Source organism: Theobroma cacao, chromosome 8 (assembly GCF_053813885.1).
Source record: "Theobroma cacao isolate CCN51 chromosome 8, ASM5381388v1, whole genome shotgun sequence".
Lineage (NCBI taxonomy): Eukaryota > Viridiplantae > Streptophyta > Magnoliopsida > Malvales > Malvaceae > Theobroma > Theobroma cacao.
In genome coordinates this window covers 9,564,691-9,584,479 of record NC_142646.1, presented here as the reverse complement: position 1 = coordinate 9,584,479, position 19,789 = coordinate 9,564,691, and the positions used below count along the sequence as shown (strand labels likewise).

The 19,789-nt window shown below is 32.7% G+C and overlaps 1 protein-coding gene and 1 pseudogene across 3 annotated transcripts; both read right to left on the bottom strand.

Annotated features, from left to right (window-relative positions):
• Positions 1-10,368: 10,368 nt before the first annotated feature.
• LOC18592578 (G-type lectin S-receptor-like serine/threonine-protein kinase LECRK1) lies at positions 10,369-13,556 on the bottom strand (annotated as a pseudogene).
• Positions 13,557-13,678: 122 nt separating this feature from the next.
• On the bottom strand, positions 13,679-18,833 carry FBP (Inositol monophosphatase family protein). Of its 3 annotated transcripts, none has more exons than XM_007019388.3 (13): positions 18,305-18,833; positions 18,023-18,070; positions 17,836-17,910; positions 17,696-17,757; positions 17,497-17,563; positions 17,259-17,372; positions 16,818-16,904; positions 16,207-16,277; positions 16,023-16,088; positions 15,024-15,110; positions 14,795-14,870; positions 14,263-14,378; positions 13,679-14,030 (listed from the first exon to the last, which is right to left on the bottom strand). In XM_007019388.3, the coding sequence occupies exons 1-12, from the start codon at positions 18,461-18,463 to the stop codon at positions 14,265-14,267; spliced, it is 1,026 nt and encodes a 341-aa protein (XP_007019450.1). In that variant the 5' UTR covers positions 18,464-18,833; the 3' UTR covers positions 13,679-14,030; positions 14,263-14,264. The 3 variants fall into 3 exon arrangements, with proteins under 3 accessions (XP_007019450.1, XP_007019452.2, XP_017981497.1); XM_007019390.3 differs by having other exon boundaries at positions 13,679-13,957; XM_018126008.2 differs by lacking the exon at positions 13,679-14,030 and having other exon boundaries at positions 14,120-14,378; positions 18,305-18,832.
• Between the last annotated feature and the right edge of the window lie 956 nt (positions 18,834-19,789).

The window sequence follows — 19,789 nt, the reverse complement described above, 5'->3', positions numbered from 1 at the left end:
TTATGAGATCATTATGCATCAAAGCCATGTTCTTAAAATTGTTCCTAGTCATTGTATTGTCAAGACAGGACATTGACAATGCTCAAAGACTTGTACATGTTAAGCCTCTTTATTTAGGAAGTAAGCAATCGATCTCATAGATTGAAGTATATGAGATACATGAGGATAACATGTAGGTGCTTGTTAAAGAACAAGTTCACTGAACATGACCCGCTATGAGAACTCCATTTAGTATTTCACTCAAGTGTCTATGAAAAATGTTCTCATGTGATAGTCATGCAACTAGTCCTTGGACTTGAGACACCAAGTCATCTTGTATGGGGAATGACATACTTTGATTTCACCCCTACGGGTCTAAAGGTAACCAGATGCCTAAACAGGGTGTTTTTGGGTATGCCATGAAGCATGCCAAGGTGAATGAGTGGTCAAGAGAGGATTCATCACCCCAAGTGCTATGAGGGGATTTATCTCACTTATTCTCAATTCTTGATTAACTTGTATAAAGTCTTTGGCCAAAGTATGATGAATTTGAGGAAAGTTAGTTTCCTAAATTCATAAGGTTAGTCATGAATTATGAGAACTAATAGGGAATGTTATAAGTAGACATTGAGCCATGCTTAATGACATATTCAGGATATTTGATGAAAGGATCGTATTGCACTAAGAAGCTTATCACTAAAAGGCTTTATCAAATTCTTTAATTGACTCTCTAACATTTTGGTGGTCATAATGTATTGCTAGATGCCGCTCATGATCTATGAATATAAATTAATTATCAAATTGATATTTGATTATGATTTATATTTATTGGCAACATGTTAGAAGCCTAATGGGTCACACACATTAAGTGACATGATTGGGATTAAATAAGGATAATTAATTCAGTTGGTCTTAATTAAAAGAGACCAAAATAAAGTGAAAAATTAATTGAGTTCTCAAAGACTTAATTAAATTAAAATACAACTATTGTATTTAGAGTTATGACTTAGTTTGGCTATATAAATATGTTATATTAGCAAATTAAAAACTCTAAGCCTAAAAACCACTTCTCAGCCGTTTCATAAAATAAGAAAAGAAAAATAGTTTTCTTTGTCTAACAAAACGAGATTCAGCAAGAATTTTTGGTCATTTTGTTTTAGAAACAAAACTTGCTAGCACAAGAAAAAAATATCTTACCTTTGAGAAGGTCTTATTTAGTCACTATGTGGATTACTGTTAGAGGCCAAACACTTGGGTAGCTGAAGATTTAACAAATCCTAAAGGTGAAGAAGCAAAAATTTTGATTTAATTGGCTCTTGATTGCGATATCTAGAGTAAGGTGTGTAACTCTTAAACTTATGAGTGTTCATAATTATTTTAAAAGTTACATGAAAAACATAAACATTGATCTTGTAGGATTCGACCGTTTCTCTAATTTAATATTAGTTTATTATTCCATTGTGTTATAATTTTAATTTATTGATTATTTTCATATTTGAACACGAGGTCAAATTCCAGCACAATCCTCAATACTTTAACCCAAATCATATATAATGAAGTCTTGATCATTCTTACCTCCACAACCTTGTTGAAGAACAAAAACTCCCAAATCCCTAGTGATAACTCTATGATATAGAGTTATTTGGACTTAATTTTGATAGTAATTTAGCTTAGTTTTTGTGGTAATACATAAAAATTAGTAGGTTTTATTTAAATTATTTTAAATTAGTAATTTAACTGAGTCAATCTAATCTTAGTTAATTTTATATTTAATTTGGTATTAATGTGATTAAGATAAGTTGTTATTGAATTTTTTGTACTTTTGTAGGTTTAATGAAGGAAGAATTTTAATGAAAGAATGAGAGCAATTTCGAGGAGCAAACTTTCACTACACATGTTTTGGTATTTCAATCATAACTCTCTTTACAAAGATTTAAATGAGATGATTCTTTAACCATTGGACAGATAAGAGAAAAATATACAACTTTTATGTTTACTACTTTCACCAATTCGGTCTGGAATGTGGTTAAAAATCTTATCGAAGTTGAAGCACTACAATAGTCTTAGAACAATTACGATTTCTGTTATTTAAATGGTTAAGGTCGTAGCTCACATAGTCTGATGAGGAAATCCTAATTGAAATTGACTTCTTTCTTCACCAACTTGTCCTAACTTCAAAGCCTTATAAAAATAACTTTTTGGAGGATTTTTAGGAGAAAAAATGAAACATCGAATTGAAAGTTATGATCAAGCCTTAAAGTCATTGAAGTTGAGAAGAATTTGAAAGATTCAAAAAGATTTGGAGATCAAGAATACAATTCTTGAGTTTTTCTATCTTTTTTTTATTCTCTTATTTTCTTGGCTTTGTTTTTAATGTTTAAATTTTATTGATGATGATGTGTGACTTGATGAGAAACTAATTCATTTATCTAAAATTATGATTGAACTCAATACGTAGTCTGATTTATTTATCTTTCTTTTACTTATGTTTGATGGATTTAAGTTGTTTATTTTATTATATTCTTAATGCTTCTAATTATCTGATCACCAATTAGATTGAATTGGAAACCTAGGTTAAACCTTAACGAAGGAGATTTAGGTAGACTTTGTGTCGCGACCTGAAACTCCCCATCGGGCTCGTGACAACCGCTGCGAAACCTCGACAGATATTCTTCACCTCGAATGCCGATCGAAACCTCGCAAGACTCTCGTATTAGCTTTCGCACTTCCTTGGTGAGCAATAGTTATCAAATATCATAATTCGAATGATTACGAATCATTTCCAAATCAGAACATAACATATTGTTTTCTGGCTCACAGGGGCATTTTCGTCATTTTTCGTTGAAAATCTCAAAACTTGCTAAAAATGTAGTAGGTAAGCAGAAAATATGTATTTAGTGATTTAAAAAACAAATTAAGTATCTAAAGCGTTCATTTGAAATGAAAATTTGACCATTTAAATATAATAAAAATATTTAATAAAATAAACTATTTTCTTGTAAAATAATTTTTATAAAGCTATCGGTAAATAATTCTTATAGCGTAAAAGTTAATTATATTCATATATGCTATAAAGCAAATAACCAAAGCATAAAATTACTTTTACAACGACACGTGAGTCCACATCTAACCAAAATGCATCGGAAGCTAAAAACCTACAGTTTTTGCCGATTCAAGTCTAAATGAAGGTCCTTGTCAAAGTCAGCTAACTATGGAATTCTCCAAGCTTGAAATGTGAGGAAATGAGGGTGGTGAGATTATAAAATCCAAGTGAGTAAACAGACACCATCTAAACTATCTAAAGGTAAGTAAATGGAGACGAATTAAAATATTCTTTTCCAATATATATTTCATAACATGAATATTCAGTTTACTCAATTAATCAACATGGCTTATATATCTCACAAAAATTGGCTCCTGCCAAAAATCATTCCCGGGGATGCCTTGGCCTAGGCATCTGACCGAGACCACCAAGGCTGTTAAATGTCTTCACATCCGAAATTCTAGTCATGCCTTGGCGTTGGCTGAGTCTCACTCTCACGCGGTGATCCACGTGAAGTGCACTCAAATCTTTACCTTCAGAGAAACCCTCCACACAGCTCTCCGATCGAGGTAAGGTATATCTGATTCTGTGCCCCCTCTCTTAGGCTAGTCCACAGAACTTCCACTGCAGGCATTATGGATTATTTTATCTACCACCTAATTTATAAAATTTTTATCTGCATGACATGGTAATTTATCACAATCTTGCCTCTCAAGGCTGAATACATAGTGTATATAATTTTGATACAAATACCGACTTTGCCATTCATGCTCACATATTGCTATAAGCCATATAATTTAAAACACAATTTATAACACAAGCAGGCAATCTCCAATTACTCTATTTTCAAAACCAGTATTCAATTTTTCAGAAAATTTATAAAATCACAATTTCTCCTAAAACATAGCAATTTACCATTTAAACCCATTTTCTATAAAATCACACAATTGTATAAAACTACTCTAAATAATTAAGACGATAATAAGTTTACTCACAGTTCTAGGAGTCGATGTACTCCTAATCCCAGTCTTCAAGCATAATTTTTGTACTTTTACCAGTGTAGTTTGCTCACCACCTATCCACAATATACAATACATAATTCTACCACATTAATGCTTGACCATTACAAAACCAATTCAGGCTCGGTGTATATGCATGATATGATATGCAACTTATCCGACTACCAATTAAATGCGGTGCTGACCTAATTCGGCTTATTACCCGATTAAATGATAATTGTGTCCGATTTGGCTCCAAATTGCTCCATTTCATTTCTAATATTTCAATTCACTAAATACAATTCCAATAATCTAAAATTCAGCCTAACAACCCTCACAATTCTTCTTGAAAATTTTGGCCATTGTGGTGCACTATCACAAAAAATTTTCCCATTCCATTTTCTCACCATAAATCATCATTTCATCAATTTTTCAACCAATTCACTTGATCACAAAATCAATTCATTACTTCTACACTTCACATAGGGTTCGGCCATTGAAGGTTCATGGGGAAAATGGAATCTTTTCTTGTTGTTTTGTTTCTAAACATGCTTAACTAACTCTAAACACTAACATAATTCAAAATCAAACAATTCCAACATCATTTCTCTCACCAAACCCATTCGGCTAGCTATGATTTCCCCATGAAAATATACAATCTAACCATGGAAATTAAGGAGAAATGCATGGGTAAGGTAAATCACTAGCAAAATCAAAGAAATTTTACCTTTGCTTGATCAAATCCTTGAATTCCAACACTTTCTCTTTGATTTTCCCCACCTAGGGTTTGTTCTTCCTTGGTTTCTCTTCTCTTCTGGTTTCGCCGACCACTATGGGAGAAATGGGCTGATTTTTATGCCTTTTTATAAAGAAACAGTGAAATAATAAAAGCATGATACATAGCATTTCCTTATTGGTTTAAATTTTAAATATTTGACTTTTAATTCTTTAATTCTCCACCACACATTTCTCATGTTTATCCATTTCCATGATGAATAAAATCCCTTGGTCTTGACAAGTGTTAGGGGTGAAAATTTATCGATTTGCCCCTGAAGCGGGTAAAATTACTGTTTTGCCCTATACTCCAAAAATACCGAAATTACAACTTTTTCACTTATCAACCTCAAATTATACTCCAATGAGTCAAATGTGATCAATCTTGATCAAAAACTTCTTCCAATATTTCAATTTTATCCTCAGGTGGTAAAATTACCATTTTATCCCTAGATAGTAAAAATTTCAATTTGACTTCAAATTAATTCTCGAACTTTGAATTACCATTTTAAGTCATCCCTGAACTGTGAAACTCTTAATTTCACCTTAAAATTTCTATTTGACCTAGTTCGAGGCTTAATCGACTTAATGGTACCATTAGAGGTAATATTGTCTTTTAACGATTTCTCGAACTTCCTAAATATGCAAACATTCTATTGAGCATGTAAATGATGTCGTAATTATTTTATAGAACAGGGTTTGACACTTTGAATAGAATAGCGTATGATCAAATGCACTTAGTTGATTAGGTGGTTTAATTTGTATATAGAGTAGACATGCACCATAAGCTATACGTAGCCAAAATTAGAACATGAACTTAATGAATCTTTCTTCAATTTAATTTGCATAGACGTATAGTAAATTAATTGGGAGAGGTATTTTTATGAGAAACTTGACAAAGATTTATAAATAATTTAAGACTCTGAGTTAAAAACTTAATCCATTAAATTAAGTAAAGAGAGAGCGACAATATTTAGATGAAGTATTGAGGGATATTATAATCTTAGGTCTGCTAATTACTAGAAGTTAATAAAATAATTTTACTGATATATTTTAGATTAGTTTCAGTTATTAGTTTATTAGTTTTAATTTTAATTTTAATTTTAATTATTTAGATAAAATTAAGGTGTGTTAATTTTAGTAGTTAACAGTAAGAATTAATTTAATTCTCTGTGGGATCAACACTTTACTCATCATTATAATATCTTTGCGATATATATACTTGCGTGGGTAAAAAATTAAATAACATCTAGCTCAAATTCAAACATGAAGAGTTGAAACTTACAAGACTTTAGAGATAGGCCAAAAAATTGTGATTAATATCCAAAAGTGTCTAATCTTACCTTAGATTTGAATTTGGAAGGTTGAATCTTTGTCTAATGCGGTTTTAAAATGTTAGAGGAGTGTTGGTGGTTTTAAGGACAAGTTGGACTCTGAGAAAATGTAAAATGAAGGCTAGGGCTCGTGTGGAACGCTTTATATAGTGATATGTCAAAAAGGCAATATAATTGACTACTAGTGTTAGGGGGTCAACTATGGCTTCTTAAATCTTGGAGCTTTTCACACAATTTGCCTTAGGGTCAACTATAAGAGCTAAAGGATTGACTATGGCTTCTTAAATCTTGGAATTTTTCATGTTTTCTACCATAGGATTGACTTGTAACCATTAGGGATCGATCTTTCAAGTTTAAACTTGTTAAAATACATTCTTTGGACTTCCTTTTTCAACTATTCCTTCACCAATCATTCAACCATGAATTTAATGCAATAATATAGAAGCATTTACATCAAATGATAAGGAATTCTCCTAGATAATCGTCACCAACATATAATTTATCAAAATTCAACTTGTTATCAAATTTCCACCATATGTAAAATTTGGGATTTCACAACTCCTATCATTTATTCATTCATTAACACCACATCATTATAACCATTTCTTAAGGAGAAATTCATGTCAATAAGGTTAGGAAAAATTCATCCAACATTAGATCTCATATCAAATTAAAATCCATTGACATCTCACTTGGTCAACATCATATTAAGTCTAGGCACATCACTACATAAAAGTACAGGGTTTCACATGAATGCCCAGATGATTCAAAAAGCATTACCAAGTTCTGTTTTTCTCTTAAAAGTGTACTTTTTTCATGGAATTCAAAGAAGTAAGAAATAGTAGCTCAATCCTCAGCGGAAGCCAAGTAAGTTGTTGTTGCCTTAACTACAAATCATGCCTTATATTTGAGGAAAATGTTCAATAACTTGGAATATAAATAGGATTTTGGGACAACCATGTGGCTTGATAATCAATCTATAATTACAATGAATCCTATACAGCATGGACGCACTAAGCATATAAGAGTGAAATTCCATGCAATTCAGGAAGCTATCAAAACTAAAGAAGTTGTGTTGAAGCATTGCTATTCAGATAAGCAATTAGCAGATATTTTCACAAAAGGATTGAGCAAAGAAAAGTTTATGTCTATGAGATTAAAGCTAGGTATTTGCAAGAAAAATATTAAGGAGGTGTGTTGAAATAATCTCTGTCTATGCAAACTGGTGAACTTGGAAAAAGAAAATCAAACTTGTGGCATGTTTAAGTTTGAAAGGTTAAAGAAGAAATCATGTGCAAGAGCTCACTTGATTCATTTAAATGAAGCCATGCAACACCATTTAAGCTTTGTTTATTTTACCTTGTTTATATTTACTGCATGCTGTCTGTTTTACTATTTATAGCATATTTGATATAGGGAATAGCTAAGTTATTCCTTTTCTATTTCCATCTTTTCTTTTTTCCCTCGTTTGGTAAGTAATGGTGTCAAGGAATAGTTATTCTTCAAAATCAGTTAAAATTCATGCTTAACTAAACCCAAGCCCTCCCATGGTATTAGCTATTCCATAGCTAGGGAATAGCTTTCAAAATTGATAAAAATAAAATACCCCTTATAAATATAAAATATTACAATCCTAGACATATAAATACTTCTTTTTCTTTTCATTTTTCCTTTTTTTTCTCTCTCTTCTCACATTCTTGCCTCTTTCATTCTCTCTAGCTTACACTTATCACCGAGATGATGACAGCAGTGATAAATGGTGGTGACGACAACAATTCCACGATCCAATATGGTTGAGAAGCATCAATCTAGTGATTTTTGAAAAGATATGACCAAGGAGTCGCTGGATCTAAGACCTATAGCCTGATCTGGTTGCAAGAAGCACTAGATCTAGTTCTTTTTTACCAGATCCCCACAACCGAATCTAGCACTCCACAGCCAAATCCACTAGCGAGAAGCACCGATCTAGCATCGTAGTGGCCAGATCTAGCCACATAGTATGTCAAATCAATGTTTCATTACACCAGCCACATTTCCGATGGGTGGCCAAGGGAGAAAAAGAAAGGAAAAAAGAAAAAAATTAAAAATTTATTTATAAATTATATAAAATTATTTTTTAAAATTTATTAATATGTTAATATATTAATCATAATAATATTTAAATTATAAATAAATATTAATATTTACCTTTTTAAATTATTAACATATAAAATTTTTAATGAAAATATAAATAAAAAATAAAAAATACACATAGAGAAAAAAATAAAAATTTATACTAATATATTAATAATAAATTATTAAAATTTTAAAATTTTAATGAAAATAATAATTAAATAATTAAAAAAGATAAATTTTGCTTATTTTGTCTTTTGGTATAAATTTTACTAAATTATATAAAGAGTATTTTTTTTGTTTTAAAAAATAAATCTTATTATAATAAAAAGGTTAAGTTTTTAATTATATATTATAAAAATTAATATTTTAAATTTAAAAATTAATTAAAATTATTAATATTTTAATCATAATAATATTAAATTATAAATAAAATATTAATATTTTAAAATATTAATGATTAAATTTTAAATAAAGTATTAATATTTAAATTATTAATTATTAATATTTAAAAATAAAATAAAAATAAATAATTATATAAATAATAAAAAATATTTTTATTTTTTATTTTTTTTTAAAATTATTATTACTAACTAAATATTATAATAAATCGTAATAATTATTTTTATTATATTTTATTAATCATTTTAAATCACATAATAATTATTTTATTTTATTATTATATAATAATTATTTTATTTTATTACTACCTATTTCACTTCACGAAACACAGCTATTATTAGTGACTGTGCAAAAGAGCCCACATGTTGTGTGTAAAAGGCTGACAAGTACAACGTACCAACTGTGTACTGGAAAGCGGCACCATCTCTCCCATTTCTATTGATCCGCTTGTATTCTTTCGTTTTATGCTATTTTCTCTTTCTTGTGGTCGGGTTTGACCATTTAAACATCTGGTGAAGAGAATACTAGTAGTCTTCTTCCCCAACTCTTCTTCTCTACCATTTTCGCTCTGGTTTTATGTTTAAAACAGCTCATACGCTAACAGTAATGTCATTGTTTGTCTTGCACAGCGGCAATAATTTGTAGCTGTTCTGAGATTTAGAGATGTCTCAAACTTTAGAAGAATAAATCATAGTTGAGTTGTCTATTCCTTTTGGTACCTCTTCGCCCTTTACCGGCTTCTTTTTGGTTCATTTTGATGGCATCTCATTGTTTCAAGGAAGTACAGTATAGCATATAAACAAAGCATCTCAACCAACCTTTTATCAAATTATAAATGCAAAGATTCAGTGAGAATATCTCACCAAAAATTAAAAAAAAACATCATTACAATAATGCCATAGTGGAAACTTTCCTTTCTTTCTTCTTTTCTTTATGCTTTTCTTTTTATTATGTTGCCCTTAAAGTAAGATTTTCTTTGTTAAAAATAATAGAAATTTTGTGGTTTTAAGTAAAGTAATATTACAACAACCCAAATTGCAAGAAACTATGCACAAAGGGTTCTATTTATGAGTTTAATTCCCTTTCATCACTGTTCAATTTGCTGGTTTATTTATCAATATTCGTTAACATGTGTAAAAATCAATGAATTTTAAATTTTATGAATATCATAATATTAAAAAGAAACAATTAAAGAGAGTCAAACTTTGCATCCCCTAGGTTTTGCATAAAGACAGGTTTTTTACATCATTGCTTAAAAAGCTTATATTCAATAAGTTGATAGTATTTCTCTAGCCCTTACTAAAGTGTTTTTAGAAATGTGGTATATATCAGGTGTTCCAAACTTGTAAACAGTGAAAGAAAACCAAACATTTAGGCTTTAAGGAAACTAAACATTGATGGTGACATATGTGAGGACCTAGCAAATTGAAAACCCCAAAACAAAAAATATTAATGAGATCTTCAAATGTTCTCACCTCATAACTTTAACTTAAATCCTTTTTTTTAATCAAATCAAACCTTACAAATAAAAATATTTTTGCTTGAACTGTGACAGTATTTCAGCTTCAGGTATAGTTGAGTTTGTGCAGTTTGACTCTGCTTTATCAGAAATAACCTGTTATTTATCTTATTGATCTTAGAAATGACTCAAATTTCAAGCCATGAAACATGAACTGGTTTTGGCTTTCATTTGGTTAGAAAATATTCGTGTGCATATTCAAAGTCATTTTTATGTGTCTATACCAATTTTTTTTGCTACAATCTTTAATTGGACAAAAGCCTTCATTAGACCGTATCAATAGTCAGAGGTTGGATAAAATTCTGATATGATCTCAGCAAGATGACTAATGATTTATATATAGAGTAACAGACATGTACAATTCCCAAAAGCAATGAAATAAAGTTGTAAGACAAAAAAAAAAATTAGTGAAAGAAGAAGTATGCAGCTACTTCCAGTGCTTAAACCTCGTTATTTTCAGCTGAGCTCAGGTATGGCCTATGGGGAGCTAAAAAGGAAGTAGGACAGGGAGGGTCTGGTACATTTACTGTCCCTTCCAGCATCAGTATAACCTTCTTCATTGATGGTCGGGATGATGGTTCATCCTGGGTGCACCATAGGCCCACCTTAACCACCCTCTCTAACTTTTCTTTTTCCACTTCATCTTCTTGCAACAGCTTCTCCAGTTCATTGGCCTTCAAACAATCATAGACCCAATTTACAAGTACTGCTTCATTGTCTGGAACATCTGCTTCCACGTTCCTCCGACAACAAATGATCTCAAACAACATTATTCCAAAGCTATATACATCTGCTTTCACAGTTATTGGCAAGTTTCGGTGCCACTCAGGGGCAACATATCCCCTTGTTCCTCTGATTCCAGTATATGTCTTGCTTTGGTTGGGCATCAGTAGCTTGGCCAAACCAAAATCAGCAATTTTTGCGTATCCTTTGTCATCCATTAGTTTGTTTTCAGGTTTGATGTCACAGTGGATGATCCGGATCTCACACTCTTCATGCAAGTAAAAAATTCCTCTGGCTATGTTCAATATTATTGCAATTCTTCCCTCCCAATTTATCTTTAAGCTGGACCTAAAGAGGAAATCTGCAAGTGAGCCATTTCTCATGTACTCGTACACCAAAAGCCTATTAGTTCCATCATAGCAGTAACCAAGCAATTGAACTAGGTTCTTGTGATGAGTTTGCCCAATTGCTTTCACTTCATTCCTGAATTCTCTTTCTCCTTCAGCCACAACTTTTTCTAGTCTCTTGATGGCTACAATTTTCTTGCCATTTGATATGACTCCTCTGAAAACTGTCCCAAAAGCTCCTTTACCAATATTATCCGTGAAATTGTTTGTTGCATGTTTTAGCTCCTCGTATGTGAATGATTTCAAAGTGACTTCTTCAACAAATCCATTATCTCTCAGATCCGAAACCCTTCTGGACTGTTGAATGCGGTGCCTGTATATAAAAATGCCAGAGGATGCTAAAACAAAAAATGCAAGCGTCAAAGATCCAATGCCAGTTATGAAGATGTCCATTCGCACTTCACTCTTCTTTCCTTTCCCTCCAACGATTGTCCTAACCCCAGTACCGATCTTTACAAAAGTTGTCCATCTACCTCCCAATCTTCTTCTCCCATATCTTAATGGGAGCTTCAGCATTTTGCATATTTGCCTTGCACTTCCATATAAGGCAACCTCACAGTTACAATTTCTGAAGCATTCCTCTCTGCAATCATCTTTTGATAGCTCTTGGAGAGTAGCATAAGGATCCTCTTCCCAGGTCACACTGCTCAATTCATAAACATCAAAGCTTTGCTTACTCTTTCTAGTGCAGGCATCTGCACTGTAAATTTTTGGCATCCCAAGTCCTTCTGGCCCTGGTCAATGAAATCAAAACCAAGAGGACACTGACATACAGGTTCCCTATCCATTAGAGTGCAGTAGCTATTCACACCGCACAAGCCTTTAGGAACGCATCTATTATTAGAGGATGACCATTCGATTGACCAATTACCAGATTGGTTGAAACTGTGTGAATACAATCGAAATATTCCATCTGCATCAATTGTTGCACGGTAGATGAGTTTACCTGAGACACTAACCTTCTTGGTAATGTTTTTTACAACCAATGCGGTAGAATTTATAAGGTAAAGCTGACCATTGCTATCAAGATTCAAGGTCACGTTATCTCCAGCATTAAATGTTCCTGTATTCCAGTAAGCAGCTTCCTGTTCCACTGAATCTAATGGGTATTGCGCCAGATTCCCATTTCTCTGCATAATGAGTTGAAACTTTCCCCTTGCATGATTTGTTTCAGATACATCAGAAACCAGATTGTGATCGGGCAAAAGACGCTGACCAGGTAAAATGGTGTCTGTTGGGGAATCAAAAGTCTGCCATATGATGTCCGAACTTGAATCAAAGAGAACAAAGTTACCAGAGTCGAGCATGGAGGCTGAGGAAGCAAACGAAGCATTCGCGATGAGGGTCTCTTGTCCTTGCTTCTGTTGCACAACAAGCCGACCATCAGTGCTTAAAAGCAATGTGGCATCAGCAGGGAATGGTGGTTCATCTCGGTTTGCCGTCCATACAACAGTTTTTTGCGGGATGCTTTCATACCAGATGCCTACAGAGAAGCCATTGCCGTAGGGATAGACACCAAAGCCAAACCGGCGAGACGCTGATAGCCAATATGAATTGTTAGTTGGAGAACAAGAAGAGCCTAAAGAAATGTTAGAATCTCTTATTTGAGCTTCTGTTGTGAAAAATATAGAAGGTAGAAGGAGGAGGAAAAGCACGAGAGCCATTTTCGGATAATAGAAACTTTGAGACCTATGCCTCTGTCTCCTTCTGAATAGAGATGAGTCATTTTTGAAGGCGTTGTTAAGTTCAATAGGAAGTCAGACAGAAGATTCTATAGAGAAAGAGTCAATGGTCTGGCCCCAATGCCCCAACGCCTTGTTTATTCTTGGACTCAGCGTTGCTTAAATAAGTGGGATGTAAATATAATCTGCGACCAACATTATTCTCTACTCTCTACCGAACTTATTCTTCTTCCTTCTTTTATTGAAAGACAGCCCCCTTGAGAAGAAGTAGCAAGGTTCGGTTCTTCCAGTTGCACATTGACCATATAATATTTGACTGACACCAGGTTTATGACTGGCTTGGAATTGTGGTCTGCCCTCCTGAATTTGGTCAGACTCAACAGAATGGAATTCCATGAAACTTTCAAAGTACTAAAATACTTACAAAATACTTATATCACAATGTAAAAGCCTCTTCTTTTTGTCTAGCATAGTACTGAATTCTAAGTGATTGATGAAAATGGAAAAAAGAAGAATGACCATACCTTATTATATCATTCTCAAACTTTCAGAGCCAGTAAGTAATTTTGCAAAAAGAAATAAAACAAAATAAATTATATATCTGCTCTTCACTTAATTACTAATTAAAACCAAACAGTGATATCAGTTATACTTTTCATCAATCATAGAAAACAGAATTAAATATGAGGATAGTTTGCTAAAAGGTAAGAAATATATAGTTCAATCAATTTAAAAAATTTTAGTTTTCCAAACCTATATTTCAATTGTATGCAAATGGGCTGGAATTATTCGAAGTTGTCAAATGAATTGATTGACGAAGCTAAGATTGAAACAAGTGAACTAATCAAGCACTCTGAAAAACAACTTTGTTATGATTGTTGAATGGCGGAGGAAAGCTGCTTCAATTCACAACAACATTCCGTGGGAGACCTCTGCAAGAACCTTTGTAAGCAGTCACTGAAGCTCATCTTAGGTTCAGCTAGGCTGTTATTGAATGCCATGTATAACCAGCAATCAGCATATGCCTTTGCCAATTGATTAGCAATCAGCATCAGCTCTGCACAAATGGTTTGTTAATCCATTTCCTTAAGACCCTTTTTACAACTCAGTCTGAAACCTAGAGGCAAATGCTTATGCAATGATGAATACCATTCAACTAAACTCTTATTCAAAATATAATGATGCATAATCTGTAGTATGCCATTACAAAATAAGCTTTGAAATGAATTATATATCTTATGAATCCAGTAAGGCTATGTAAGTAGAGTGAGAGGAATGAGAAATTGTACATTTATTCCTTCTTCCCTTCTGCAGCATACAGTGCTTTAATTTCTTCAACATCATCATAGCTGCCGAGAAATATTGGAGATCGCTCATGTATCTTTGTTGGAACTAAGTCAAGTGCCTGCAAAATTAATCAGGTTAAATCAGATCATTATGAGCAAGGTATTAGCAATTTTATGGGCTTCAATTAATCGTCATCTATGAAAAATTTAAGAGCTTCTCACACTAGTGCAGTAATTTTTTTTTTTTTTTCAGAATAATGCTATGGCTTCAGATATGCTGCAGTAAGTTTCTCAACAGAAATCATTACAACTATGAATGTTGCAGCAAAAACAGAAATGTTTCTTTACAACAGCTAACACAATCATCTCTGTTCTGTTGATGCTTTTGCTATTTCCTTTTGTATTCTATTCATTTTACATTTTTTGGTTTTCAGAGAAAAGAAAAATGCAAACAGCAAAAGCATCAACCATACAAAGCTTTAGTTAGTCATTAGACCAGCTTGACCTTGATAATAGCAAAGTTTAATGTAAATACCCGTTGCTTGCCAGTGAATGCCTGACCTCCAGCTTGTTCCATCAAGAATGACATTGGAAAGACCTCATAGAGAACACTAGTTCACAAAAATTGCTCAAACGCAGTAACAAATTAAAAACTCATTGAAAATAGAAACATTGTGTTGGAAAACATATTTAACAAGCCTGTTAGTAATAAAAAAAGGGAAGAAAAAAAATAAAGCTATAAACCCTATCTGCATTTGACATACCGCAGCTTCCCATTGGGGCTCTTCTTATCCGCAGGGTACAAAAAGATACCCCCATAGAGTAATGTGCGATGGACATCAGCTACCATGCTGTTTCAGCACAATGTCATTATCAGAAAACAACAATCATTTTAAAAGAAACAAATCCAGATCATAAACTAAACACAGAAATCCAGATGGAAAAATTATATAGTCACTGTTGATCATTTATGCAGATGAATAATTGTCCTAAAAGAATGCATCAGCATTGCTCTTACTAACCCTATAAAAAGAGCAGATGGTACTCCTGGCAAAAGAGTAATGCTAGCTACTTATTCATAATATCAGAAATTCAAACATCAAATTGTTCAATGGCCATAAACGCATCAGATATGCCAGTTTCAAACTAGATCCATCAGATTCTTTAATTGTTTCCAAATTAATAAATCCACTTATGTTTTCACCAATCAAGATTTCATGATGATTTCAATTGGGCTAGAATTGAAATTATGATATCCATATTATATGAATTACAGTCTTGCAGATCATATAGAACAGTAGGCATATAGCACACTTGACTTCAAAATCTTTTAAGCTTGTAAAGAAATAATTGTTCTTCTCACATATCGCCAATAAGGAGTTCTAAATGCTCTCCACATGAACTCAGACTTGTTAAAGCATTAAGTTGCTCTCTTACAAAACTTAGACTCCTATTTCCTTCTCCCTTTCAAATAAATTTTCAAGTTAAAGCTCCAAACTTCCCTTAGTTTCCCGTCTCTTTCTTTCTTCTAAAAGAAGGGAGGTTGTCTTTTCCCTATTACTTCTCAGCTTCTCCTTAAAGATCCACATAGTGGATGACAAAAGGCTAGTCCTCTATAAGCAACATTCATTACATAATTAATTAATGATAGGCTTCATACTAAACTAGAATCAACCAAAGGAGATAAGCAAGCAGTAACAATAGAAAGCAAATAATTCCTACATATGTTCTATTATAGTTTCAATGTAGAGAATCCATGATACCTTCCGATGTATCTCAGAGATTTTGATGAGGAACCATCTTTAGGGAACTTGCATTTTTCCACATACCTGAAGTTTTTAAAAAATACTAAAAATAATAAATTTTTTGTGAAAAAAAAAAGTGAGGCAACTGCACAGAAGAAGAAGTACAAAATAAAAAACAGTACTAAACTTAATTAAAACGTACTTGGCCGTTGGACCATCCCAGTTTTTAGCATTTCCCTCATTAACTGAATAAATCTTTCCTTTTTTTGGAATCTGTACAAAAGAAATATGATAAACAAATGCTTCTAAATTACAAACAAATCAGAGTTGCCATACAGAGACAATATATGGCCCTTAAAATGTAAAAACACTAGAAATACCAGTGTTTTATCAAAGCTGAATCTGTTGTGTGTTTTTGTGTAAGTTCAATATCTCTTTGTTCAATGAGAGCACTTATCAAACTTGTGGCAAAAGAAGCTGAACAGCCATTTGATTGTGAAACCATGACAACTTTGTCAGGCCAAATATGTGAGGGATAAATGTTTTAATCATATTTTCTGTTATTCTCATGAATAGCAAAAAACTTCAACCTAAAGAGGAGGATGTACAGAATCTCCCATGATTACAACTTTCAAGATCAGGAGCAAATGTTTACTGCATTATTTGCCAAAGGAAATTATTCTTGAAGTTCATTAAACTCAATTGATTGCAAAAGCAAGAGTTTTCATATTCAATCCTAAGGTGTAAGAAGCTAAACTCGCAGATAGAGTAGCTATTCACATAATTAATCCAATACTCACATAACAATTATACCTTGATGTCTGGGTGGGTTAGTATGAACTCTCCAAGAGATGGATCAAGGGTGAATCCATGAACTCCTTCTCCAGTGCTCAACACGAGCTGCAAAGCCATCACATTTAAGTGTGAAGAGCAAGAGTATACTACAGAGTACAGACCAAATAGCCTATAAAACTACAATGTCTTCTATCGAGGAAAGAAAAATTGAGATTAAAGATAGCAGTTTTATTGCAAGAGAATACAAAAACAGATATCAAATATTAATGGATTTCTTTCTTAAGAGAAATCTACTTTCATCATTAGCCCTGTTCCCCATTCTCTCTTTGCAAGAGAAAAGAAAGGGAAAATAATAGAAGAAAAATTTTCAAAAATGTTGAACAGACATAGAAAATGAAAGAGAAAAAGTTCACATGGCAAAGCTAAACATATAAAAAACAAGAAAAGTAAACATTTTACCGTGCAAGAGCTTCCATACATGCAATAGCCTGCTGCCAACATATGCTTCCCAGGTTGCAGCACATCATCTAGAGTTGGTTCATGGCTATCTTTCACCATGTAAATCCCAAAAATCTAGACGAAAGAGAAGACATTCAGTTGACCACTGCAATATCAAGTTATCTTAGAACAATAATTACTTGGCACAGGAATTTATGAAACAAAATATGGCATGTTATTTTGGGATATGGAGTCATACCGTTCCAATGGAAACTCCACAATCAATGTTGGAGGAACCATCTAGTGGATCAAAAACAACACAGTACCTGCATTTTAAGACAAGCTCATATCAAATGTACTTCAAGAGAAATCTAAAATCCACAATTTTAGTACTTCTAAGTTCTATAATATAATGGAAAGAAATTCATTAGGAAACAAAGTAGAGCAATTGAAAGCACCTTCCCCGCTTTGAGGGCTCCACAAATGTTGCCTCTTCATCTTCTTCCGAGACAAGGATGCACTGGTATAACATCCAAATATGTTAAGAGAATCATAACATCTCCAGTGTTCACTAAAAAAAGGTCATTCAGCTACTCACTGTTCTGCCACTGCTTACTAAAGCCTTAATAAAGACTTCATTTGAAAGCACATCCAGTTTCTTTTGCTCTTCACCCTTTATTTAAAATAGACAAACTTCTTAAGTATTAGAACATTAATACCACGGAAGTACTACTTTAAGCTTTAGAATATAAACAAATTATTGATTAGCATAGCCAACTCCTTGCCTGAACATTAGTCTCCCCAGCTAGTCCAATGAGTTTGGCAAGACCAGCCTGCACCAATAAACAGCAAACAGGTTACGAAACTTATAAGACCAATCAATGCTAAAAACTAGGATTAAAATTCGAGAGTCGAGACCAACTATCCCAAAAGCATAATCTGATAGGAAAGGGCTCAACTTTTACTTGTTTAAACAGAACATGAGCCAGAACTCATTTGGAGAAGAAAAATGAAAGGAGAAAAGAAAACCCGCATTAAGAAGAAAGAAGAGCACTTAAAAGAAAGACCTTGTTAACAGCAGAGCAAAGAAACTTGCAGCCAAGAACTATGTGATTAAGCAAGATGGTGAAATCGCCACGAGACTCCGGGTACTTAGATTGCTCGTTCAACACGTAGCGTGTTATTGTCATCAAATCAGTCCTATGAGCATCAGCTGCATGATCCATCTTTCTCAACCCCTCCAAAGACCCAAAGCTAAGCAAAAGAGACGAAAAATAAAATTGACCCAATAAAGCAACTACAGCAACAAATAAGCTACAAAGAAGAGGAAAAGAATATATATTTAATAAAAGAGAGATTGGATTTGCTTTTTTCGAGGTGGGGAGAAAGAGAGGATAAAGATTGCTTTGGGGCAGTGGGTGATTGGTACGGGAGGGGTTATCTGTTGGAAATGGAAGTTTCGGCAGACACGTGGAGGGAGCAGAGCGAGGCTGGGAGGCAGTGGTCGTCGCTGAAGATAACGAGTTAACGAAGTTCGTCGTCTTTCTTGTCCTTCAGCATTCGACGGTTATGAGGTCTTTTGTCGTGTTTTCAGTGAAGCGGACGAGGTAGTGGACTTCCAGGAAATTTAAATTTATAAATAATCATTTTTTTCTGTTAAAGAGTCGAATTTCATTGATCTTCCCCTCATTTTGGGGTATTTGCTTATTTGGTGGCGATATTTATTCTTAGGTTTAATATTTAAGAAATTTTTAAATTATTTAAAATTTTAAATAATTTTTTAAAATAAAATATTCAAACATCTTTTAAATTATGATCAAAATTATATAAAGATCTATTAATTTTCACAATAGACACTCTATTTTAAAAAAATATTTTCATTAGACACGTAAGTCTGATCCTTAGTTAACCGTCAATAATTTATTAATTTGACTACGTAACAATATTTTTAAGATAATTTTACTTTTTATTAATTTTAAAAATTATCACAAAATAAATTATAATTTTTATTTAAAAAAAAATCGATCACCTGTAATCGGCGATTGGGCTCCTCAGGGAAGCACCAAATCCAATGCCCCTTTGGGGAGCTTGATTTGGGTGTTCTTAAGGAAGCACCAGATCCAGTGCTCTTTTGGGGAGTCTAATTTGAGATTAAGGGTGAGCAAATATAAATCAAACCAAATAATTGAATTGAATCAAAATGAGTTCGATTTTTTGGTTTGGTTAATTCGGTTTTTTGGTTCGGATAGTTCATTAGTAAAATTATTTCAATTCAGTTTCGGTTAGAAAAATTTTTAACTGAACTAACCGAACCTAAATAAGGGTATTATGGAGATTTTATATGAAAAAAATCCTAAACTTAAATTGTTTATTGTTGTTTATATCATATAAATTACATGAGTATTCATTTTATTTATTATAATTTTTTAAGAACATTTTTAATATTTTGTAATATTGATTTATTAAAAAAATAGCATAAATAAATATATACAAAAAATAAAAAATTTGTTAAGTTCGATTTTTGAAAACCGAACCGAACTAACCAAATTAGT

Bases quoted from the DNA above. Each gene is read 5' to 3' on its own strand.
- FBP (XM_007019388.3), bottom strand. From the start codon at position 18,463: ATGGATCATGCAGCTGATGCTCATAGGACTGATTTGATGACAATAACA. The intron at 17,911-18,022 runs GCAAGGAGTTGG...TTTTAAATAAAG, and splicing joins CTGGGGAGACTAATGTTCAG to GGTGAAGAGCAAAAGAAACT. The intron at 15,111-16,022 runs GTATCATGGATT...GTGCTGAAACAG, and splicing joins TCTCTGAGATACATCGGAAG to CATGGTAGCTGATGTCCATC.